This window comes from Saprolegnia parasitica (genome assembly GCF_000151545.1).
Source record: "Saprolegnia parasitica CBS 223.65 unplaced genomic scaffold supercont2.198, whole genome shotgun sequence".
NCBI classification, from domain to species: domain Eukaryota; phylum Oomycota; class Saprolegniomycetes; order Saprolegniales; family Saprolegniaceae; genus Saprolegnia; species Saprolegnia parasitica.
In genome coordinates this window covers 7,271-29,298 of record NW_012156592.1, presented here as the reverse complement: position 1 = coordinate 29,298, position 22,028 = coordinate 7,271, and the positions used below count along the sequence as shown (strand labels likewise).

Here is a 22,028-nt window from a genome sequence, read left to right as displayed (position 1 = left end):
ATCGCGAGAGGTTTGATGGCCAAACTTGGTCGAAAAATCAAAATGGCTCATACGTGGTACAGTGGTAAAGCATGCTTTGGGTACCTTGGGGCACCAAGTTGCACCATCGTACGCGGCCTACAGCACTAGAAACTCTAGTGCACAGATATGCCGAATTGTACGTTTTGCGGCATCGTAAAGGATTTAAAAATGGCATATGCCATATGTAACAACGGAAACGATGCATTCCACGATCTTTGCGATGATCAGCAACACAGCCCGAGCCTTCTTGGAGGAGCCCTGCGACCCGGTGCTTTACGACCTTCGAGCATCCATCGCACATGGCTTCACGCACCACGAAGCGACCTTCGCGGACCCGGAGCTGTCGGTCGACGGCCTCGACGAGCTCCTCACGTGGCCACGACCGTCATACCCGGTGACGCGCTTGGCATCAAACCGGGCTGCGCAGATCATGTCTGGACGCCGTCTTTTCTGGTCCAAATATACGAGCAGCTCCATGCGACCACGTGGGGAAAGGCCGGCTTGAAGCTGATGCACCTCGTCATCCAAGCCGCCGGCAGCACCGACACGAGCTTTTTGCAACCAACCAATGTCGACGACGGCACTTTCGCTCGGCTTGTGGTGCTCCTGCCGTCGCACTGCGTCGGTGGCATCATCTCGCTCACGTACCACGACGAAGATGAGGTGTGGTCGGTGGCCACCGCGGCGCGCCCGCCAACCGACTTGTCCTTTGCCGCCGCCGCATCGTACCTCTAGACGGTCGTGTCGTCGAATCTGATTTCGGACGGACGGCGCGCCGCGCTTGTGTTTCACCTGCTGGTCGACGGAGATGAAAAGGTCAGGACTATCGCTTTACCGCTTGGCATCGGCACCACCCCACTGCGCATACGCAAGCTATTATCTGCATTGCGCAGATTCCGCACTTGGCGCGTAGACGCGTTGCGTACTCTACATAGTACGACGTGACACTCGACCAGGCCGGGTTCCGCGCGCTCTCCAAGGCCGACGAAGACTTTGTCCGCGCTCTCGATGAGTCCGGATGCTACGACTATGTGCTCGCTGAGACCAGCTGATTTGCCTACCTATCCGCTGTCTCGGTGCTTGCTCCGGACGGCGCCGAGACCCCAGAGATGATCCTCGAGGGTTCATCTACAAGGTTCTCAACGAGCGCAACCCGCTCCCAGCTGGTCGAAAGCAGTCGATGATCGTTTTGAGAGACGACGGAACTCGGGCACGTACATTGGACCTTCTCAGGCGTCAACCACGCTCTTCTGCGCCTCTTCCGGAACCCGCAGCGCGGCACCGCGCACGATGAACGTCTTCAGACCATTCTACGTCACGCGTCTGACTATCTGTACGTGCACGCCGACATCGATCTCCTCCTCCCGCACTCCTTTCACAGCACCAGGCCGCACGAGACACCGACCCGCCTCGCTGTGTGCGCGACCAGCTCGTCGACATCGTCCGCCCAGAGGTGAAAGCCACCGCAGCCAAGGCAGCGAATGACGAACCGATCCACGGCCTTGTCGACGCGACGTGCCTGTGCGAGACGTGCAAGAGACTGCACGAGTGGTTTCAGACGTCGCTATGGAGCGTGTCGTTACCAGCGTCTGCGCCGTGCCCAGAGGCAACGCAGACAATTGCAGATCTCTAGGCGCAGGATTTGTGGACGGCGGCGCCAAGTTCGTCGCGAAGCGCATGATGCCGGGCGACAATGACGAAGGACGAATATCGCAACCCGTTGCCGTCGTGGACGCCGATTCTGCAGGCGCATCTCCACCTCGCAGCTCTTCTTCTGCTTTCGTAGCACCTCCTCGCCATGGAGAAAGCTGTCGAAGTCTACTACATCTTGATAAAATCTGATTCTTCGTGCTTCTGCACTCGAATGAATTGTACTCTCGGTCAAGCTGGGCCATCGCGCGGTGCCGCCGGCGCGACATCGGTGGCGAGCGGTGTCAATAGTGTCTGAGCAGTACGTATGTCAAAAGGAGGGAAATGGACAGCATTACCTGGCGCGCCTCCAGGAGCAGACCGAATCCGGTCTTGAGATTTTGCGTCTCGAGCGCCGCGAGCAAGTTGCGAAAGTTCTGGGGCCATCCGTGAGGTGTGTTTCGAGAGTAAATAGGAGGGAGTTACCTCCTCCATGGTCGACTTCCGTTGGTACTCGTTGAGTTTCAATTGGTGCAGATCGGTCTTTTGTTTCTAGCTCAATAGAGTGTAGTCCCTCCACGTATTGTTGAGGAAAAACCTGTAGCATTTCATCGAGGGTTTTTTGGAGCTCTTCCTGTTGCTCAACCAAGGACGCATGCAGTTGCGTGAGCCGCTCGTTCTCTTGCATGTCAATCTCTAGCTGCTCCATCGTTGAGGTCAGCGCCTACGGACCAAAATGAATCGCAATCTCAAAAAGAGCTCAAACCTCGACTTTGCCCTTGCTTTCGTCGTGCTGCGCGTGGGCCTTTTCGCCAAAGAGCTTGTTCATTTCGTCGTATTTTGCTTTCGCAACGCGCTGGTCCTCCTCGAGGGCTTCGATGCGCTGGCTGAGGCACTCGCTCTCGTACTTGAGGCTGTTGTTGAACGCGTGCTTCTCCTGAAGCTGCCGCTCGAGCGCCTCGAGGTGCTGCTCAAGGAGCCCGACACTACACCAGCATCGTCCTCAAATCATTACAAGAATGGCAAACTCGTTCTGGGCTTCCACAGACACCCGCCGGTCCTCCATCGCTCGGCTGTCCTTTTTGTGGTCACGGGGAGTTTCTCCTCCCAAATTCATGACGTTACCCAACCTCCAGCTTTGGGAGGCCTGGCGGGGTGTCCACGTTCAGCCCTAGTTCCGCGGCATGGTGCCCCATCCAAACTCCTCAAACCTGCTCTGCGATTGCCACGGCAACGATTCGCTGCATCCACGAGGAGACGCCTCCGAGAGTCTTCCTGCAGCGCCGAGTACACAACCGACCATCGCCACCGTTGCTTTGTCGTGCAAAGCTTTTCGTCTCCAGAAATTAAAGCTAACGGGGTTTGATAAACTGGTTGTTTCGGTCAATCCAGCTCGCTACGTCGTGGAAAAGAGCTATACTAGATGTGTCTCTGTCGGGCTATTCTTTCGAAAATTTCAAAATCAGCATATTTGGCGGTGGAGAATGCAGGTACCGCCACTCTACTTCCGGATACCAGAGGCTATCCGGATACATCCGACGTACCCGGTCACTTTGCATTTTCCGCGATGTTTGACTTTCTGAAGCGGCCGACGCTGGAGGACGAGCTCTTCAAGATGAAGTTCACGGCCAAGTCGCTCCTCCGCAACGCTAAGAAGTGCGATAAGAACCAGGCGGCGCAGAAGACGAAGCTCAAGAAGGCCATCGAGATGGGCAACATGGAGGGCGCCAAGATCTACGCGCAGAACGCGATCCGCGAGAAGAACCAGGCGCTGAGCTACCTCCAGCTCAGCTCCCGCATCGACGCGGTCGCGGCGCGCGTCCAGACCGCGATCTCGATGGGGAAGCTCAAGCAGAACATGTCGGGCGTCGTCAAGGGCATGGACGTCGTCATGGACTCGATGAACGTCGAGAAGATCTCCAAGACGATGGACCAGTTCGAGAAGCAGTTTGAGGACCTTGACGTGCGGGCCGCGTACATGGAGGGCGCCATGAACAGCACGACGGCCGGCGCGACGCCCACGGACCAGGTCGACGATCTCATCCAGATGGTCGCGGACGAGAACGGCCTCGTGATCGCCGGCCAGCTCGACAACGCCGGCGCGGTCGGCGTCGAGACGCACGTGCAGCCGGCGGCCGCGCCCACGTCGACAGCCAACGACCTCTCGGCGCGGCTCGCGGCCCTCCGCAAGGTCTAATGCGTCAATTTGTATCTAACCAGATATCGTGTTGCGTCTCATAGATACACTATTACTACGGCGACGGGGCTTAAAACATGAGGAGCGGTTCGTCGTTGAGCACGCCGCCGCCGTCGGCCGCCTTCTTGGAGCTCTTCTTGGAGCTCTTCTTGGGCTTGTCTTCCTTGGCCTCCTTCCCGCTCTTCTGCTTGCTCTTCTTCGGCTTCTTGACCTCTTCCTCGACGAGCACCATCTCGACCTCCTTGGCCTTTTTCGATTTCTTGGGCTTTGGCTCGTCCTTGGTCTTCTTCGTCTTCTTCTTCTTCTTCTATCCACAAGGGTCAACGACACGGTCCTTCAGGCGGGCGGGGAACCTTCTTGCCACCGTCGTCGTCGTCGTCGTTCATGCTCGGTGCGCGGTCGAGGACCTGGCGGTGCTGCCAATGCGAGTCGGGAATGCGCTCGTCGTCCCGCAGCGGCATGGTGAGGTCGACCTCGGCCAAGTCGACGTCCTTGGACGACCGCCGCTTCCCGTGGCGACCACGCCGACCGCCCTCGTCCTCGCTCGAGTCGCCTCCGTCCGGCTACAGACACATAAGTATTCGCTACTCAACGTTGCCGCACCATGACGTCGTCGAGGACGATCGCACGCTGCTTCTTGGGCGTCTTGCTCTTCTTCTTGCTCTTGGATTTCTTCGCGTCGAGTGCATTGAGAATGTTGCCAAACATCTAGTCGGACCTTCAGTTGCTAGGAGGACGGAATGGAGAGTCTGTACGTCGTCGTTGGGCGCGGCGCTGTGGGACGGCTTGATGTAGAACGGGTCTTGGCGCAGACGCTCCTGCTCCATCGCGTACTGCTTCTCGAGGATCGCTTTGGCGTCTTCGCCGTCCGTCTCCTCGTCACTTGACGAGGTCGCGCCGAGGTTGACGTACCCCGTATCAGGCTCCTTGGCGTGCGACGAGTGCACAAACGACACCTCCTACACACGCGTCAGCCTCTGCCCTGCTATCTGAAACGACCCGTCGTACATCGTCGGTCGTGCTGCCGTCGGCATCGCCGGCCACAAGAAACGCGGCTTCTTCCTTGGCGAATGGCGTGTCGAGGTCGAGCCCCGGCGGCAGCGGCACCTTGCGCTGGGCCTTGGCGCCCACGGGCGCGAGCGGCTCGTTGAAGAAGCCGTTGAGGACGCCGAGGCGGCCATCTGACGTCGTGATCATGGCGCCGCCAAAGACGCGGTTGGCGCGGTCCTCGGGCGAGAGCGCGTCGAGGCCGAGGCCGAGGCCCAAGACCACGTGCTCGAGCGTGCACGCGCGCTCCTGCACCTCAATGTGCTCGCTTTGGACAAAGGCGGGAAGGCGCTCGAGGATCATCTTGGCCACGAGCTCGACGGTCGCGTCGTCGGCCTTCTCGGCGGCCGCCATGAGCAGCTTGAGGATGTTGTGCATGTAGACGGCCTGGACGTTGGCGGGCAGCGACGTCGTCGACGGCTGCAGCATGACATCGACCACGTCGACCATCTTCTCGAGGCGGGCTTCTTCGCCGTCGCTCTCGTCGTCGCTCTCTCGTCGCTCTCATCGCTCTCTTCGTTTTCAATGTACTCCAAAATGTACTCGCCGACGATCCAGCCCGCGGCGTAGAGCACCTGCGCCGTCGTGGCCGCGCCTGCGTCCTGGAGCGCAGCCTTGTCGAGGAGCAGCGCCATCATGTACTTGACGAGGACGCTGCGGATTCCCTTGACGCGCACGGCGATGTCCATGAGCTGGCGCGTGATCTCGGCGCCGTGGACCGACGAGGCCTCCTTGCCCGGGAGCTTGCTCAGCTGGCAGAGGATGCGGATGTACCACTCGAAATCTTGCACGTTGTGGTACTTGTTGAGCGAGCAGACGTGCAGGATCTTGACGATGAGCTCCTGCCGGTACACGCCGTCCGACACCATCGTGTGGCGCATGAGCTCCTGGATGATGGCCGGCGCGTTCTCGGGCGAGACCATGCCCGCGAGGAGTTCCAGCGACCGGAGGCGGATCGTCGTGTCTTCGACGCTGAGGCACTCGAGGATGATCTGCTGGTGCTCGCTGATGACGTGCGGGTGGCTCTGCATGAGGTTGCTCAGGCCCACGAGGCCGAGGTACCGCAGGTTCTGGTCCGGGTCTTCAATGTAGCGGCGCAGGTGGTCGTTGCAGAGCTTGACGATGGCCGGCACGTTGCGGGGCTGGGACCCGTCGCTCTTCTGCGTGTACAGAAGTGCGGTCGTGACCGTCGAGATGCACTCGTACAAGAGCGACTTGGCCGGCGTGTTTTGGATGATGGTCGCGAGCGGATCCAAGAGCTTGCGCGCGAGGCGAGGCTCTTCGGGCACGAGTGACGACATGAGCTTGACGACCTAAGGTTAATGCCATGAGCACATGCTTGTATATGGAGGAGGGGTACCTTGATGAGCATCCAATTGTTGGACGACGTCGTGAGGAGGCGAAAGAACTGCGGCGCGAGACCGACGTAGTTCTTGGGCTTCTTGTTGGCGAGCTCGCAAATGACGTTGACGGAGCAGCTCACGACGCCAACGTCGGGCTCCTCCATGCGCTCCTTGAGCCGGTCAAAGCTGAGGCGCAGGCCCTGCGGGTAGCGGAGGAAGAGCTTGTACAGGATGAGCGTCGCCTTCTTGCGCACGTACGGCTTGTGGCTGTTCATGAGCGCGAGGATGTCGCCGAGGAGGTCGCGCGCGAGGTCGGTCGTGCAGATGTTGGCCATCGCGTTGAGCGCGAGGCCGACCTCAAACTCGTTGACCGAGCCAAACTCTTTCTTGAAGAGGTTCGTGCAGAGCAGGACGACGTCCGTGGCCTGCGTGAAGGACTGGCCCGCGGCGAGGTACCCGATGCGCTTGTGGGCGAAGCGCTCGTAGCTCATGACCTCGACGACGTGGAAGGCCGCCCAGCCCATGTCGTAGCCCTGCATGTTGAGGTAGGTGAGCTTGCGGATGGCCTGGGCCTTGATGAAGGGGTCGTTGGCCTTGAGCTCGTTCTTGATCTCCTGCATGCACTGCGAGATGTACACGGAGACATCGCCCTTGCACGACCGGATCCCCTTGACGAGGTCCGCGAGCGTCTTCTCAAACATCGAAAAAAACAATAAAAAAAATATTCGAAGATTTCGCCACGTTATCCGGACGCCTCCGCCGTCCCGACCGCAGTTCGACGCCGCCATACAAACATATAGAGAGAAAGGCATGGCGAGCGTATCCGGATCCGACGCGCTGAGGTGGCAGTACGTGGCGCGACGAGCGGCGCTGGTTACATCGACAGATTTAGATTGCGACGCCATGCTCGCCACCAACACCAACTGGGCGCCGACGACGGGACAAAAGCGCACGAGCCCCTTTGTCACGGCAGCGACGACCAAGAAGACCCGGCTTGATGCGACGCCGCCGGCCAGTATTCATGATAGCACTGAGCCGCCGGCCAGCAATGACACTCGGCCGCCAGCGCTGTCGTCGGCGGTCGCGCACCCCGCACCAGTGACCCACGACTGGTACGCCTTTCCGTATGGGTAATCAATCGAGCTCTACGATCTTATCGTCGTCACCTCGACGCGACTGTTGCTGCTGTCGGCCATGCTGTAGCTCACTGCGCGCGCGTGAAGGCGCGTCGTCGTCGGTGCTACGGTGGCCGCTTGACGATAGCACCACCCTCGTTGGCGCCGCAGCACACTCGTACGAGGCGCGGCCTCCGTCCTGGCAGCATGCACAGGCCGGCGCTCGGAACACGGTGGCGTGCGATTATCCGAATTCGGCCGCGTTGGGATTGGCTAAAAATCGTCGGTATTGGCGAATGAGCGTGCATCTCTTGTTGATTGGCCAGAGCGATTTGGAGCGGATAGTTGGTGGAGGCAGCGACGCTCAGAAGACGTTGTCCGGGCTAATAACTTTTGAATCTCCTTAAACAAGGTACGCGCATGCTGCCATGGCGGCGATGGCTCATGACGCTCTGTAGATGCGTCACGTTGCTGCTTTCCTTTTGGCTGTCCTCGGTGGTAACACCACGCCGTCCGTCGCTGACGTCTCGGCCATCATCACGGCCGTCGGCGGTGAAGTCGACACGGAGCGCCTTGAGACCTTGATCAAGGAGCTCGAGGGCAAGGACATCTACGAAGTCATTGCCGAAGGCCAGAAGAAGCTCGCGACCGTCTCGGTCGGTGCCTCGTCGGGCGCTGCCCCGGCCGCTGGTGCCGCCGCTGGCGCCGCCGCCCCCAAGGAGGAGGCCAAGAAGGAAGAGGAAGAGGAGGCCGACCTCGGCGGTGGCATGGACATGTTCGGCGGTGGTTCGGACTATTAAGCGTCTCGCCATCGTGGCTCGATCCCCGTAATAGTAACACGAACGCCGTCTCGCCGCAGTGCTGTGACGACATCCTGACTTTCATTCCAGTCCTTCTTTCTCTTCGACGCGTCGTGCACGTATAGCCAGGGCTGTAGCGCCTCCTTCCTCGCCGCCAGCGATACCTCGTACGGCCTTGACGCGTCGACCACGCCGCCTTGCACGCTGGCCACTCGCCTCTGCAGGCTTGACATACACCAACATGCCTGAAGCAATCACGGTCATCACTGCGATCAGGCGTGCACCGATCATAGAGCAGCTGCGGGGTCGTGGTCGTCAATGCAGCCGCGCCAAAGGGTGGGAGCGAAGGGTGGGTCCCTCAAAACAACATTCCGCGCCTGTCTCGGACCCGAGTCCAAAAACGCGGTCGACTCACTTTGCATTTTCCCACCAGTATGGGCCTCTGTGGTAGCACGCTCGACGAGACGCCGGCGCCGCAGACCAAGCGCGAGACGACGTTTGCGATGGGGCTCATCACGGACCTCGACACGCGCAGCAAGGAGGTGGATGATGGCACGCCCGCCTGGCACGCCCTCTTCCAGCGCGCGCTGCTGGTGCGCGACGCCGACGGCCGCTACAGCGTCGAGTGGTGCGACGCCGTCACGATCACAACGGACGTCAACGAAGACGGCCGCGGCTTTGAGCTCAGCGAGCTCGCGTGGTTCGAGGGCCGGCTCCTCACGTTCGACGACCGCACCGGCATGATCTTTGAACTGACCAACTTTGCTCTCAACGCGACGGGTCCGCTGCAGGCGACGCCGCTCGTTGCCATCAAGGCGGGCGACGGCACGGTCGCGAAAGGCGCCAAAAACGAGTGGGCGACCGTCAAGGGCTACGTGCTGTACGTCGGCAGCCACGGCGTCAACTGGGCGCCCGGCGGCGTTCTTGAAAACGACTACCACCGCTGGGTCGCCCAACTGCCGTCGCTCGACGGTCCGATTGCGCACGTCAATTGGTCCGCGCGCTTCGACGCGGTGCAGGCTGCGCTCGGTGCCTCGGGCTACGTCATCCACGAAGCCGTCGAGTGGAGCGAGCATCTGCAGCAGTGGCTCTTGCTGCCTCGGCGCGTCTCGGACGAAGCGTTTAGCGACGAGGTGGACGCGACCAAGGGCAGCAACAAGCTCGTGCTGGCCTCCGAGGACTTCAGCGACATTGAGGTGCGGACCGTCGGCGTCCTCGTGCCCGAGCGCGGCTACGCGAGCTTCAAGTTCGTGCCGGGCACGAACGATAGCGTGATCGCGGCGCTGAAGAGCGTCGAGGACAACGTTGCAGGAACGCAGGCGACGTACCTCTCGGTGATCGACGTTGCAACCGGCAGCGTGCTCTTGCCCGACACCGAGGTCCCGGGCCGCTCGAAATTCGAAGGCCTCGTGTTCCTGCAGCCATAGGACAAGCGCGGGATACCATAATTCTATACACTGTGGTTTCTATTGCAATTTTTTACCAATGCCAAACACCTTGAAGCCAATCTCTCGCAGCAGCGTGTGGTCGAGCAAGTTGCGCCCGTCAAAGATGAACGCGGGCTTGAGCATGTCCGTGTAGATCGCCTCGAACGGCAGCTGCGTAAACTCGGTCCACTCGGTCAAGATTGCTATCGCGTGGGCCTGCGCCGTGGCCTCAAACGGCGTCGACACGATCTGGATGCTCGCAATCTCGCTCTAGCGCGACATGTATCAACATATCAAGAACCATGCAAACGTACCTCGGCCATGCCTTGGTACCGCAGCTCGTGGAGCATATCGTCGCGCTCGACCTTGGGGTCGTACACGAAGAGCTGCGCGCGCTCGGCGCCGAGCGCCTTGATGACGGCGGCGGCGGCCGTCTCGCGCGTGTCGCCCGTGTCCTTCTTGTAGGCGAACCCGAGGATCGCAATCTTCTTGTTCGAGACCGAGTGGAAGAGCTGCGACACAATGAGCTTGGAGAACCGGTTCTTTTGGAACTCGTTCATCTCGACGACGCTGCGCCAGTAGGCTGCGACTTCGGGGAGGTGGCAGCTCTCGGCTAGGTACACGAGGTTCAAAATGTCCTTCTGAAAGCACGAGCCGCCAAAGCCCACGGACACTTGGAGAAACTTGTCGCCAATGCGCGGGTCGGTCCCGACAGCCCGCGCGACCTCCGCCACGTCGGCGCCTACGTCATCCATCATGTTCAGTAACCAATCAGGTCGCAGCGACGCTACCAGTGGCCTCGCAGAGCGCCGAGATCGAGTTCATGCTTGAGATGCGCTGCGCCAGGAACGCGTTGGCGACGAGCTTCGAGAGCTCGGACGACCAGACGTTGGTCGTGAGGATCTTGTCTAGTTGCCGGATTGAAAACCACTGCTGATAAACAAGAAGAACGTACCGCGGGCCACCCAGTGCTCGTAGATGCTGACAAGCGTCATGACCGCTCGCTGCCCGGACGGCGAGCTCTCGCCGCCAATGAGAATGCGCGACGGCGCCATGAGGTCGTGGATTGCCGTGCCTTCGGAGAGAAACTCGGGGTTCGAGAGCACGTCAAAGTGGACCGCGCTACTACGATCGAGTGCGTGAGCCATCGGTCGCGTAGGGCGACGTCGCACGAGCTGTTGGCGTCAAAGACAGCGTTCAGCACCTCGGCCGTGTGCACGGGCACCGTCGACTTTTCGACCACAATCTTGTCGGTCGTCGCGCTCTGGGCGATCATGCGCGCGCAGGCCTCGACGTGCCTGGTGTCGGCGGCCGCGCCCGCGCCAAAGCCCGAGGCCTTTGTCGGCGTGTTGACGCACACGAAGATGAGATCGGCCTCCTTGATGTGGCGGTCAATGTCGGTCGAGAAGAAGAGGTTCTTGCCGCGGCTGCCCGTCACGGCCTCGAGGAGCCCGGGCTCGTAGATGGGCAGGTCGTCGGCCGAGTTCCAGCGCGCGATCTGCTTGGCGCTGACGTCGACGACGACGACGCGGATGGTCGGGCAGAACTTGGCGATGACGGCCATCGTCGGGCCGCCAACGTACCCCGCGCCCATGCAGCAGACGCGCAGCGTGTAGTCGCCGTCCATGGCTCCGAAATTGCAACTGTCGCAGGGTTTCATTGGCAGCTTTTCGGCGGCTTTTGACCAATCATGTGGAGGTAACCATTGCCGACTGCTTTGACGCGCTTGCGCCTTGTTCATTCGCAAAGCAATCTATCTCAATGCACGGTGTAGCAGTGCGTGGTAGATCTGAGAGTTCGTAAGTGGTCTCAACAGCAGCTATAGAGACCACTTCAGTACCGTACAACTCGGCGTAGCTACTTTTGCTTCAACTTGGAGGAAGCCTGGAGAGATCCCTCCAGCGAGATCGTCTTTACCTACCGGTACTGCCGACTGTGATCTTACCAGCTCTTGCGTGGAGCAGGCGAGTCGTGTGCCCTCTATCCAACGCTTGCATGGGAAGCGGTAATGATGCACCAACCGTCGCGCAACGCTGGTCGAATGGCAGAATTTGCCTGGGATCGGCTGGAATTTCTGTAGTTTTTAGTGCTATTCGCGCGCGCGATGGTAGCTTAGACGCTTCTTGTCGGTATTGACGCTCTTTGGCCTTTGCGGCTGATGGCTGAAGCGAGACATCCGCAATCTTGTTGGCGGTCTTCGTGGGTTGATGTTGCGTCGATGCAATCCGGATACGGTTCTGGAACAGATCTGATTTGGGGCGTGCCACTGGAAGCGCCTCGTCGCCCTCGCCAACGCCAAGGCGCCATGAACCTCGTGGCGACGACGAGACCTCGCAAGGTCGTTGCCACTTGGCATTTTTCGAAGCTCCCAAAATATCGAACCACCAATCAAATGCAGGCCACGCGGACGCAACGATTGGTTAAAATGTTGGGTTTTGCGCCAATGGGGATCGCTTGTTGCGAGGGAGACCACATACGAAGCGGACGGACAAGATGGCATCGAAGCGCGACCCGATTCTGGACTTGGCCAAGTTCATCGACCAGAGCGTGCGCATCAAGTTCGCCGGCGGCCGCGAAGTCACGGGCGTCCTCAAGGGCTACGACCAGCTCGTGAACCTCGTGCTCGACGAGGCCGTCGAGTACTTCGAGACGCCTGGCGAGACGCGCAACCTCGGTCTCCTCGTCTGCCGAGGGACATCGGTCATGCTCATCTCGCCCGTCGATGGCACGCAAGAGCTCTATTCGAACCCGTTCCTGCCCGAAGAGTAGGCGTGCACTTCTACGTCGACCACGCATGGAATCCACGCTCGTGCTACATCATCTGCGCTACCCAGAAAAGCCACAGCCTAAATAGAACACGACGTGTATTGAGCTACGCGTGGGCGACAGTGATAGCTTGGGCAGCAGCGTCGTGGCTACGGGCGACGAGGCCAAGGGTCTAGTAGCGGTACTTGGTCGAGTAGTCCTTGGGCGAGATGACGAGACCGCGACCCTTGCGCGCGCCGCGGTAGACGGTCTCGATGATGTCGATCATTTCGCCCTTGTTGTTGAAGGCCCAGTTGATCTTGTTGTTGTTGCCCGTGCCGAGATCGATCATGATGTGCTTGTTGCGGTAAAAGAACATGACGGTGCACGGGTCGTAGAGCTCGTACATCGTGTTAAAGTCGGGCACCTCCGTGATGTCCACCTAATCACGGCGCGCATCATAAGGCCATGCGAGCGGCGGATGGCGGCGGCGACGTACCACGTAGATGATGGCAAAGTTCTTGACGTCCTCCGCAATGCCCGCAAGCACTTGGTCCATCTGCATACACACAGGATCATGGTCATGCCCAAATCGCATGACGACGACGCGGTCACCTTCGGTCATGATGGCCTGATCGACGGCCCAGCCCGAACACAGGTGAGGAAGCATGTACGACATGATAGCCGAGAGGAGGAGGACGAGGAACGGTTGCAAATGCGAGCGCCGGATACGCAACCGAAACCCGCTAAAATCACCCAACCGTCCTTTCCAGAAGTTCCGTGCGGTCCGGTTTCGGGATGCCACGTCATGGTTGGGTTCTTATTGATCACTAGGCAATGCGACGGATCGCACGCAGCTTGGCGCTGCGACTGCGCGCGTTCACTTCAACCTCGGCGTCGGTCGCCTGCACGGCTCGCTTTTGCACGACCTCGAATCGCTACGTCGTATTGAGCATTCCTTGGTCAATTGTCCGAGCGATCGTTACCTTATGGGGCCAACGCTCTTCCATGTCGTCGTCGTCCATTTCAACGGCGTCCCGAAAGTAGCGCTTGATCCACCGATCTTCGAGCGAGTGAAAGGCAATGGCAGCTAATATGCTGTCAGTCACGCTCTAAGCCTATTAGTCTACCCAGCTGGCCGCTCGGCGCGAGGCAGTCCATCATGGCCGGGATCCCTTTCTGGTCGACTTAGTACTCCTCGGTGCAAAGCGACGTACCTCGACGTGATCGAGTTCTTGGTTGACAGCAATGCGCAGCGCCTAGAGCATGACCAGCGTTCAACCTCTGCCGGTCTTGTAGTAGTAGTTGTGGTACCTGGAAGAGTCGCGTCGCAGGATGCACAAACTGCTTCTTCGCCTTGGCAGACTTGGGCTTCCACTTGTCTGCAATGGCTTCAATGCAGCGTTTTAAGCCCTCCGTGCGCTGAAAGGGCTCGGTCTCGCGCCGCCGGATGATCGCCTTGGCGTACTCTTTGGCCAGAGGCTCTTCCCCGTACATTTTAAACACCTAGTTGCATGTTTCGATCCAGTGGTCTCTCAGTAGTACAGCGTAGTACTTTCGTGAGCTCCACTTCGGAGAGTGTGTTGACGAGAACGGACGCGGGCGACAGATCTGCGTTGGACTGGTCGAAGCGCATGTCGAGCGGGCCGTCGTGGTAGATGCTAAGGCCCCGGTCGCCCGAGTCCAGGTGGTGACTACATTGCTGCGTGAGCGCCAGAGGCACGCATCACGTCCGCACCTGTTGACACCGAGATCAACGAGGACGCCGTCCACCTCACTCGGCAAGCCTACGGTCATCGTGAGCACGGCTGCGCCATGAAGCCAAGTGTACCGGCCGAGCGCAGGTGCGAAGCAATGTCCAAGTACGAGCCTTGGGCAAAGCGCACGCGGGCGCCAAACGAAGCGAGACGCTTTTGTGCCATGTGCAGAATCTACGCGCTAGCGTCATGCGTCTGTCACGAGGGTGCCACGGCGACCTGCGGGTCCCGGTCGATGCAGAGCAGTTGCGCCTGCGGGTGGGCTTCGAGCAAGAGCCGCGAGTGGCCGCCGAGGCCGGCTGTGCCATCGACAAAGACGGCGGGCGACGTCCGGGCGTGCGCCGGCACCCAGAAGGCGAGCGTCTCCGCCGGCAGCACGGGTACGTGGTGGAAGGATCGCCGCGTGACTGCTAGCATCTTTTGGACTTTTGGATTGGTTCAGACCAACCAATCAGTACGACCGGATCCCATGGCTTGGCACACGCAACGTTTCATGTAGCCACGCAGGTCGTCGTTGCATGGCGCCAGGTACCAGACGCGATCGATGCTGATGGAAATGCCACGCAGTCGACGACGTACGGTGCAATAGGGAGCTCTGTCCGATGTGCGATGCATGCAAGACCGTCTGGCCCCTCGGCTGGGTGTTTTTAGCAGCCAGAATAATCCGGAAGCCATGGACTGGCTTCTCGTGCACGAGCCGGTTGCGCCGACGCCGCTGCCAGCCGTCGCCTGGATCTGCGTCTGGGCGTACCTTGGCGTGGCTGCCCGCGTGCTCCTCACAACGGCCTCCAGCGCCATCGAGGCGACGCAAGCAGCGCCGTCCATCTTGACGGCGATGGGCGTCTCATTTTTCCTCCCGAATGTCGTCGGCTGCTTCGTCATGGGCCTGGCGCAGCCGCTCAAGACTGCTCGCCACGAAGCCTTCTGGACCGGCGTGACGACGGGCTTCTGCGGCTGCTGCACGACGTTCGCATCGTGGGAGCTCGTGCTCGCGCAGCAGTACCTCGGGTCCATGGCGGCGAACGCGACCTTGATGTTTTTTGTGCAGCTCACGACGAGCCTCGCGTCCTTCCTTTCGGGGCGCCATCTCGGCCTTCTGTATACAGACCGCCACCACGAAGCTGCGCTTGGAGCTGCGTGGAGCGACGTTCTCACGTACGCGCAGAGCCGGAGCGTCGACCAGGTATGTACCGTTGTAGGCGGCTACTCGTTGAAGCGCTCCTCGAAATGGATTGACAGAGTACATTGTGGTAGGAAAGCGATGGCACGTGGCAGCGGCTGGCGCTGGCCTTGGAAGAGGCGCGACCGCTTGCCGCAGCTGGCGCTTCGACGCTCAAGCCGGTGCGCCACGGTGTTGTGTATGGCCTGTGCGGCGTGGCCACGCTGATTGCGGTCACCCTCGCGGCGCTCTACCTTGACGGCTACTTGGCCGTGGTGTTTGGGCCGCCCGGTGCGCTCCTTCGATACGGTCTCGGGCTCCGTCTCAACAAATCCAAGACGTTTCCACTCGGAACGTTTGCCGCCAACGTCTCTGCGTCCATCGTGAGCTGCATCGGCGTCCTGGCGATGCCGACGTCGGCCCTTGGCGCGACCGTACGTGGCACGCTGACACGCAAGAGACTATCATTTCTTATTCTAGTGGATCCAGCACGCGCTCTTAACGGGCTTTTGCGGATCGCTCTCGACAGTCTCGTCCTGGATCAACGAGATCTACTCGATGCCGTCGTCCAGTCTGGTGTACGTGGCGGCGACTCACGTCGCGACACAGACTGCATGCCTCCTCCTCCTCGGTACGCTGTAGGAAGACGGCATGGACCTTGTATACTCTTAGTCTCAGGGAATACACTCTTTGTTCTTTATTGTACAAGGGGCTGCATGGCGTCCGTCCTTCAATCGGAGGGATATCGTAGTTGATGGTTACATTAAGACTACAGCACGACTCGAGGAGAACGTCGAGACATATAATTATAAGGTCGGCCGCGAAACACTTTCATTGGCCTGGGGCGGTGGCGACGCCTATCGCGTCACGCAGCACTCGGTCATGTGGTGGACCCACTTTTCGCGCTCTTGACTGCTCTGCGCTTGCAGAACCAGCGGCTTGGCGCCGTGACTGAGCCGCACCTCGAGCGTCTGGCTGTTGGGGAGCGGCTTGACGCCAAGGACGTAGCTGCGCGACGTCGGGACGGTCCACGGGTTTTCGTCTGCGTGCATCGAGAGCATGTTGCCTTGCAAGACAAAGTACTTGTTGCCGTGCTTGGGCACGGTAAGGTAGCCTGCGCAGTTGACAGCGTTCTCGTCGTCCGAGTCGAGCGTCGAGTCGGCCGAGTCGATCGAGACGGACGTCGTCGCGAGCTTGCGCTTGCCGAGCTGCGACGCGAGGTTGAGACCGTTGACCCACTTGGCACGCGCGACCGAGGTCTCGACGCGGATGTCGAGGACCTTGCCGGACGAGCCATAGACCTTGAAGGCGATCGCGCTCTTCTGGCCGACCTCGACGTGCACGACGCGGAGGACGCCGCGCGGAGATGTGTCGCCCTGCGTGTAGCCGGGCGCGAAGAGGTGGGCGTACTCTTCGCCAGGGTACTTGTCGTAGTACGAGAGAAGGGCGCCGCGGAGGATAAAGTACTGGTACTTCCATGACGAGAAGCGACCCGACTTCTTCCAGAGCCAGCCGGCCGCGAACTCGCCGGCGGTGGACGAGGACTCGGGCATGGAGGCGCCGCGGGAGCTTGGGTGCGAGCGCGCAGAGTTCATGCGTTTTCAGAATGAAGTATGCAGAGGCGCGAGCTGCTGCTGCTGCACCTCCTATACCTGCTGCCCATGTAACTACGGTGTAACACGCTGGAAGCCAGCGCAACGATGTGTATGGGTTCAGGCGTGCGACGCATTAAAAACCAACTGGAATTTTATTCGTCTACACTCTCGCTTTGTATGCTCTGCAGGAAATAATAGGCATGGTTTTATTGTCTCTTTCATGTCAGCGATCTATTTGCATGTAGATTTGCACCCTATACTTCTCTTTAACAGCCAAAATGCATGAAAACAACAGAAGCCAACGTCTCAGCTGTCCCATGTCAAATCTCAGTGGCAGGTGAGATACACAAGCCAGTTGGGCAGAGTGGCGCGATTGCCGACTCGGCCCGCTGGCATGGCCTTTACATGGTGACCATCATTGAGTGCCTGCTGGCGAATCTTGCAGGTCCGTCGCGGATCGAGTGGAAGTCAAGACATAGGTCGTCGCCCAACGTGCGGCGCTGCGGCGCGCATCTGAGAGCCGGCGGATGATTCCCCAACGAACCTGACATGCAGAGCAGCTCGATGAGGCTTCCGACGGCGTCGCCTGCGTTTCCGTGTCAATGACCGTGCAATATCCAACCGCTTGATTGGCGCCGGCGCCACCACCGTGTCGGCAGTGGATGGCGAATACGTTCGTGTCTTTGGGGTCCATCAGTCGCAACCGTCCATTTCTCTTGCCCGCACACCGCTTTTATGCAATGCTCGCGGGTGGGGATCAGCATTTGGGTGTACGTACCTGTGAGGGACGTGGACGAAGTAGCTTTACGTGCGGTGGCAGCGGCACCAAGCCACGGGAGAGCGTGGAACATCGCAAGAGGGTCGCGCGCGCTTTTGCATCACAAACACGCGGTGAGCATATCCCGAGGAAACTTCAACGTGGCGCGGGACTGTCCATACCGGTAATATAATCCTGGTAGTCTCTGGCAACGAGACGCCTTCAATACAAAATACCGCACAACGCACTGGATGCTGCGTTGGACTTTCGCGGGGGAATGTTCGAGGTGGCCAGGGATCGAACCCTGTGGCAGGTCGGTGGGACGACGAAAAGTTGGCAGAGGCGACGTGGGCATATCATATTGCTCGCCACCTTGCCCTGTCGACGACTGCGGGCGCTCCTACTGTACTAGCGCTCCTCTGCGCAAGACCTTTCAACGCCTCCGTCCAGCACGAGAGGGCCAGTGTCTAGCTATTTGTATGAACAGCAGCGATGCCAAAGGAGGGCGAAAAAAATCAGGAAGACGGAAGCGACGGGCGGTGCAGCACTCTGGCCTCCTGCCGAATGAAGGCGCCGAAGTTGCCAGAAGAAGACGACCGCACAGCTCGTCCTGCTGTTGCTTGCAACGTCACCAGACGCGTTTCCTTAGTGTAGAGGCCCCGACCTCTCACCTTTTCACGCCGACGCAGCCGGCGTCTCATATACACCTGACAATCTGTATGCGGCCAACTGCGAAATAGAATGTGGACAACTTGTCTATCGTAGTATCCTACAAGACATCGCAACTGACGTAGCATGTTCGAGCTAGAACGAGTGTTTGTTGCCGCAAGTGAACCACTTGCATCATCCTCGTCCGTGTTGACTCAACCCACCGCAGCGCGCTCTGATTCGCTGTGCGGGTTGAAGGAGCCTGTCTTTTTAGCCAATGAAAAAGCGATCCGCGGTACCGCACGACCTTTGGATCGCCACTTTGGAATTGGAAATGGCCAAGCAAGCCACGCTGACGACGTCCGTAAGTCGTGCGCAAGTCGCCGCCTTATGCGCCTCCGTAGGTACGCCCACCAGGCGGACCTCCCGAGTCTGCCCGTGCCCGACCTGCAGCAGACGGCGCGCAAGTACCTCGAGTCCATTGCGCCCTTCGTGACCAAGGTGGGCGACCGCTGCATAAGCCCGATGCCAATGCATTAGCGTCGTAGGAGGAGCTTCAGCACACGACCGAGCTCATGCAGGACTTTGTGGGGCCCAATGGCCAAGCTCACGCCCTCCAAGAAGCGCTCCTTGAGCGCGCGGCCACGGAGCGCAACTGGGTACGGCTCGCTGCCTTCTGGCCTCGCGTCTCATACGTGTATGTCGCTGTAGCTGGCAGAGTGGTGGGAGTACGGTACGCGAATATGCCTTCTTGGTCGCCAACGAACTCACGGGCGTAGCGGGCTACACGTCGTATCGCGCTCCGACGGCGATCGACATCAACATGATCTCGGGCTTTGGCTCCTTCAGCGAGCTCGACCAGTCGGTGCCGCAGTGCCGCCGCGCGGCCGAGATCATCCGGTACACGTCCGAGTACCACGCGATGCTGCTCCTCGAGAAGGTCGCGCCGGAGCAAATGGGTCGCCGCCCCATGTGCATGGACATGTTCCGTCGCATCTTTGCGTCCTGCCGCATCCCGCAGATGCCGGCCGACACGTACGAGCGCGTCGACGGCGTCAAGCGCATCGAGCACGTCGTTGTGTTCTGCTGCGGTGCGTCTGTACATGGAATACACTGGAGCTCAGGAGGCGAGGACAGGCTACCCCTTCGCGCTCACTGTCGTCGACGCGCAGCACCAGCTGCTCTCGATCGGCGACCTCGAGCGCCAGCTGCAGTTCATCTACGAGTACGCCCATTCGTTCCCGACAAAGGTGCTTGGATCTATCAAGGTTGCAACGTGCCATCGTTTCTCGTTTCGGTAGCTTGCTGTCGGCGCGCTTACGTCAGCCCACCGCGACGTGTGGGCCGAAGCCCGGGAGGAGCTGGTATGGCGCCACGCACGACCAAGAGGGACTGAGTTGGACTCGTAGCTGCCGCTGGGTACGAACGCGGCGAGCTTGCAGATGATCCAAGAGAGCTTGTTTGCCGTGTGCATGGACGAGAGCACGCCGACGACGCCGACCGAGTGCCTCCAGCACATTGCGGCCGGTAAGATCTTGTTGTGGCTCTTAGTTCTTGATCTTCGTCGCAGGCGAGGCGCACAACCGGTGGTACGACAAGAGTCTCCAGTTCATCGTCTTTGGCAACGGCAACGTCGGCTGCAACATGGAGCACGGCAACGCGGACGCGACCGTGTACCGCTCCGTGTTTGAATGGTATCAATTGCAAGTTGATAGCTTGAAAGAGACGTCTCTAGGCTCGGGCGGCGCTACTTGAACCGCAATGGGAGCATGGAGACGCGCATCGAGAGCACGTCGAGTGCGTTCTTGCCGCCGCCGACGCTCCTCTCGCTCGAGGTGCCATCGCCGGTCGTCGCGACGATCGCCGACGTCTCGGCTGCCTTTGCGCTCAAGGCCGCGCGCTTCCAAGCGTGCGTCACGCGGCACAAGGAGTACGGTCGACTGCGCATCAAGTCGGATCTGCACATGCCGCCCGACACGTTTGTGCAGCTCGCGATCCAGCTCACGGCGTGGCAGCTCTGGGGCAAGGTCCTTCCGACGTACGAGAGCGCGCACACGCGCTGGTTCGCCCACGGCCGCACCGAAACCATCCGGTCGTGCTCGAACGAGGTCGTTTCCTGGCTCCACGCGCCGTCCGACATGGCCAAGTTGGAGGCCGCGGTCGCCAAGCACCAAGAGCTCGCGATGGAGGCGCTTGACGGCCAAGGCGCCGACCGGCACCTCCTCGGGTTGCAGATCGCGTCGGTCCTTGCCGGTGCGCCGCTGCATCCCATCTTTTCCGACGTCTCGTACACCAAGTCGGGCGGCAACGGCAACTTCGTGCTCTCGACGTCCAATGTCTCGGGGTACGAGTGGCTCTGGGGCGGGTTCGCGCCCATGGTCGAGTACGGCATTGGCGTCTGCTACTCGGTCGAGCCGACCTTCATCGGCTACACGGTCACGTCCATGAAGAAGACGGAAGACGCGAGCGACCCGATCGAGCGCGTCTCGTGCCACACGTTTGCGGCGGCGCTCACGCGAAGCATCTCGTCGCTGGCCGAAACCCTCCAGGCCGCGCGTCGGGCGGCGGCCAAATTGTAAAAAGCACGCGTTCTTATTGTGTAACACGTACTCGTGTTGGGTTAGCGGCGACTCGTCTTGTGTTTCTTGGTCGACGACCGGCGCCGGTACCGGTCGTCGTCGTCGCTGCTGCTGCTACTGCTGTAGTCGCTCTCGTAGTCGTCCTTTCTCCGACGCGATCGGCGGTCGTACGACGGCGACCGGCGGCGCGACGCGTAGTAGCGACTGCCCCGGTCCGGGCTGCGGCTGCGCGAGTACCGCTTCGTGTGGTAGCTGGCTTTGCGGTACGACGGCGACCGCGACCGCTTCCGCGGCGACGACGACCGCTTCCGGGGAGATCGCGACCGCGGAGACCGCGACCGCTTCGAGGCTTTGCGCTCCTTGGCGGGCGACCGTGGCTTGCGACGGTCTTTGGACGACGATCGGTGGCGGCGGTCCGGCGACCGTGCGCGCTCCTTGTCGGGCGACCGGGCTCGGGTTTTGAGCGGCGGAGGTGGCCGCGACTCGACCTGGTTGGTCATTTCGCTAGGATCTGCGATCGAGCCGTGCACGGGCCATGTGAGCCCGCCCTTTTGGGTCACGAGGAAGTGGTGTTTCTGGTCGTCGGTGGTCGTGGCCGCCTGGAAGAGCCGCGTTTGCTGCATCTTCCACGCGTGCAGCTGCATGTACTGCTCCAGCATCGTCGTGCGCTCTAGAGAGAGTCCATGACAACCTCGCAAGTGGACGGAGGAGTGTACGTAATGGCACCATGGCCGCGTGCTGCTTGTCCGATAGCCACGCCGACTCGCAGCGCGTCTGCTTGATGTGGCACGCGATCACGATGCTGGCTTGCGCGAGGTGGACGGCCGAGTAGTCGATGCACATGGTCGTCCAAAAGAGCTCGCGCAAAATGACTTTAGAGACGTCGCCAACGGCGCTACCTACAAGGCTCCTCCAGACACCGGCGTCACGAAGTATCGGAAGCGTACAGGACGGCGGCAGCTTACTCACGAGCTGGTACAAATGGCAGTAGGGAAGGTCGATCGTCAGGTCGTACGAGACGCCGCGAAGCACTTGGAGCTCGTAGTGGAGAAGGTGCATGCGCTCGAGCTCTTCCTTCTCTTCGTCGCCATACTGCAGCGGCGTCTACTTGCATGTTGGTGGAATCCATGGAGGCGATGACTCTACCTCGAGGATGTAATGCATAACGTGGACCATCCGAAGTAGGCGCATGCGCTGGCTCGAGGCTTT

At 60.2% G+C, this 22,028-nt stretch overlaps 14 protein-coding genes across 14 annotated transcripts; 7 read left to right on the top strand and 7 right to left on the bottom strand.

The window, feature by feature from the left end:
* Positions 1 to 241: 241 nt before the first annotated feature.
* On the top strand, positions 242 to 756 carry SPRG_15846 (hypothetical protein; the record flags this gene model as incomplete). The annotated part of the gene is made up of 2 exons (XM_012355025.1): positions 242 to 415; positions 493 to 756. The coding sequence occupies 2 exons, from the start codon at positions 242 to 244 to the stop codon at positions 754 to 756; spliced, it is 438 nt and encodes a 145-aa protein (XP_012210415.1).
* A 1,065-nt stretch (positions 757 to 1,821) lies between these two features.
* On the bottom strand, positions 1,822 to 2,784 carry SPRG_15845 (hypothetical protein). The gene is made up of 6 exons (XM_012355024.1): positions 2,679 to 2,784; positions 2,417 to 2,636; positions 2,249 to 2,374; positions 2,137 to 2,202; positions 2,010 to 2,087; positions 1,822 to 1,965 (listed from the first exon to the last, which is right to left on the bottom strand). The coding sequence occupies exons 1-6, from the start codon at positions 2,765 to 2,767 to the stop codon at positions 1,903 to 1,905; spliced, it is 642 nt and encodes a 213-aa protein (XP_012210414.1). The 5' UTR covers positions 2,768 to 2,784; the 3' UTR covers positions 1,822 to 1,902.
* Positions 2,785 to 3,203: 419 nt separating this feature from the next.
* Positions 3,204 to 3,999, top strand: SPRG_15844 (hypothetical protein). Its single transcript, XM_012355023.1, has one exon. It carries the CDS (start codon positions 3,218 to 3,220, stop codon positions 3,845 to 3,847), a length of 630 nt encoding a protein of 209 aa, XP_012210413.1. The 5' UTR covers positions 3,204 to 3,217; the 3' UTR covers positions 3,848 to 3,999.
* SPRG_15843 (hypothetical protein) lies at positions 3,918 to 6,938 on the bottom strand (the record flags this gene model as incomplete). Its single annotated transcript, XM_012355022.1, has 7 exons — positions 3,918 to 4,154; positions 4,201 to 4,410; positions 4,451 to 4,555; positions 4,603 to 4,806; positions 4,856 to 5,384; positions 5,426 to 6,207; positions 6,255 to 6,938. 7 exons carry the CDS (start codon positions 6,936 to 6,938, stop codon positions 3,918 to 3,920), a joined length of 2,751 nt encoding a protein of 916 aa, XP_012210412.1.
* Positions 6,939 to 7,686: 748 nt separating this feature from the next.
* On the top strand, positions 7,687 to 8,241 carry SPRG_15842 (hypothetical protein). The gene is made up of 2 exons (XM_012355021.1): positions 7,687 to 7,764; positions 7,811 to 8,241. Exon 2 carries the CDS (start codon positions 7,811 to 7,813, stop codon positions 8,150 to 8,152), a length of 342 nt encoding a protein of 113 aa, XP_012210411.1. The 5' UTR covers positions 7,687 to 7,764; the 3' UTR covers positions 8,153 to 8,241.
* A 345-nt stretch (positions 8,242 to 8,586) lies between these two features.
* SPRG_15841 (hypothetical protein) lies at positions 8,587 to 9,657 on the top strand (the record flags this gene model as incomplete). The annotated part of the gene is made up of 1 exon (XM_012355020.1): positions 8,587 to 9,657. One exon carries the CDS (start codon positions 8,587 to 8,589, stop codon positions 9,577 to 9,579), a length of 993 nt encoding a protein of 330 aa, XP_012210410.1. The 3' UTR covers positions 9,580 to 9,657.
* On the bottom strand, positions 9,603 to 11,212 carry SPRG_15840 (UDP-glucose 6-dehydrogenase). The gene is made up of 5 exons (XM_012355019.1): positions 10,752 to 11,212; positions 10,535 to 10,704; positions 10,371 to 10,487; positions 9,894 to 10,321; positions 9,603 to 9,849 (listed from the first exon to the last, which is right to left on the bottom strand). Exons 1-5 carry the CDS (start codon positions 11,204 to 11,206, stop codon positions 9,619 to 9,621), a joined length of 1,401 nt encoding a protein of 466 aa, XP_012210409.1. The 5' UTR covers positions 11,207 to 11,212; the 3' UTR covers positions 9,603 to 9,618.
* Positions 11,213 to 12,032: 820 nt separating this feature from the next.
* SPRG_15839 (hypothetical protein) lies at positions 12,033 to 12,454 on the top strand. Its single transcript, XM_012355018.1, has one exon. The coding sequence runs from the start codon at positions 12,073 to 12,075 to the stop codon at positions 12,346 to 12,348; it is 276 nt and encodes a 91-aa protein (XP_012210408.1). The 5' UTR covers positions 12,033 to 12,072; the 3' UTR covers positions 12,349 to 12,454.
* Positions 12,427 to 13,033, bottom strand: SPRG_15838 (thioredoxin-like protein 4A). Its single transcript, XM_012355017.1, has 2 exons — positions 12,824 to 13,033; positions 12,427 to 12,766 (listed from the first exon to the last, which is right to left on the bottom strand). The coding sequence occupies exons 1-2, from the start codon at positions 13,001 to 13,003 to the stop codon at positions 12,518 to 12,520; spliced, it is 429 nt and encodes a 142-aa protein (XP_012210407.1). The 5' UTR covers positions 13,004 to 13,033; the 3' UTR covers positions 12,427 to 12,517.
* Positions 13,034 to 13,115: 82 nt separating this feature from the next.
* On the bottom strand, positions 13,116 to 14,532 carry SPRG_15837 (methylase MraW). Its single transcript, XM_012355016.1, has 9 exons — positions 14,301 to 14,532; positions 14,156 to 14,255; positions 14,063 to 14,111; positions 13,880 to 14,018; positions 13,639 to 13,830; positions 13,542 to 13,583; positions 13,455 to 13,503; positions 13,311 to 13,414; positions 13,116 to 13,262 (listed from the first exon to the last, which is right to left on the bottom strand). Exons 1-9 carry the CDS (start codon positions 14,496 to 14,498, stop codon positions 13,155 to 13,157), a joined length of 981 nt encoding a protein of 326 aa, XP_012210406.1. The 5' UTR covers positions 14,499 to 14,532; the 3' UTR covers positions 13,116 to 13,154.
* Positions 14,533 to 14,745: 213 nt separating this feature from the next.
* Positions 14,746 to 15,911, top strand: SPRG_15836 (hypothetical protein). The gene is made up of 3 exons (XM_012355015.1): positions 14,746 to 15,264; positions 15,336 to 15,674; positions 15,721 to 15,911. Exons 1-3 carry the CDS (start codon positions 14,755 to 14,757, stop codon positions 15,880 to 15,882), a joined length of 1,011 nt encoding a protein of 336 aa, XP_012210405.1. The 5' UTR covers positions 14,746 to 14,754; the 3' UTR covers positions 15,883 to 15,911.
* Positions 15,912 to 15,958: 47 nt separating this feature from the next.
* On the bottom strand, positions 15,959 to 16,843 carry SPRG_15835 (hypothetical protein). The gene has a single exon (XM_012355014.1). The coding sequence runs from the start codon at positions 16,833 to 16,835 to the stop codon at positions 16,098 to 16,100; it is 738 nt and encodes a 245-aa protein (XP_012210404.1). The 5' UTR covers positions 16,836 to 16,843; the 3' UTR covers positions 15,959 to 16,097.
* Positions 16,844 to 18,565: 1,722 nt separating this feature from the next.
* Positions 18,566 to 20,867, top strand: SPRG_15834 (hypothetical protein). The gene is made up of 10 exons (XM_012355013.1): positions 18,566 to 18,600; positions 18,645 to 18,741; positions 18,789 to 18,899; positions 18,952 to 18,973; positions 19,020 to 19,331; positions 19,378 to 19,490; positions 19,542 to 19,604; positions 19,650 to 19,767; positions 19,811 to 19,934; positions 19,976 to 20,867. Exons 1-10 carry the CDS (start codon positions 18,575 to 18,577, stop codon positions 20,817 to 20,819), a joined length of 1,830 nt encoding a protein of 609 aa, XP_012210403.1. The 5' UTR covers positions 18,566 to 18,574; the 3' UTR covers positions 20,820 to 20,867.
* Positions 20,803 to 21,995, bottom strand: SPRG_15833 (hypothetical protein; the record flags this gene model as incomplete). Its single annotated transcript, XM_012355012.1, has 4 exons — positions 20,803 to 21,489; positions 21,536 to 21,718; positions 21,767 to 21,923; positions 21,966 to 21,995. The coding sequence occupies 4 exons, from the start codon at positions 21,993 to 21,995 to the stop codon at positions 20,861 to 20,863; spliced, it is 999 nt and encodes a 332-aa protein (XP_012210402.1). The 3' UTR covers positions 20,803 to 20,860.
* Between the last annotated feature and the right edge of the window lie 33 nt (positions 21,996 to 22,028).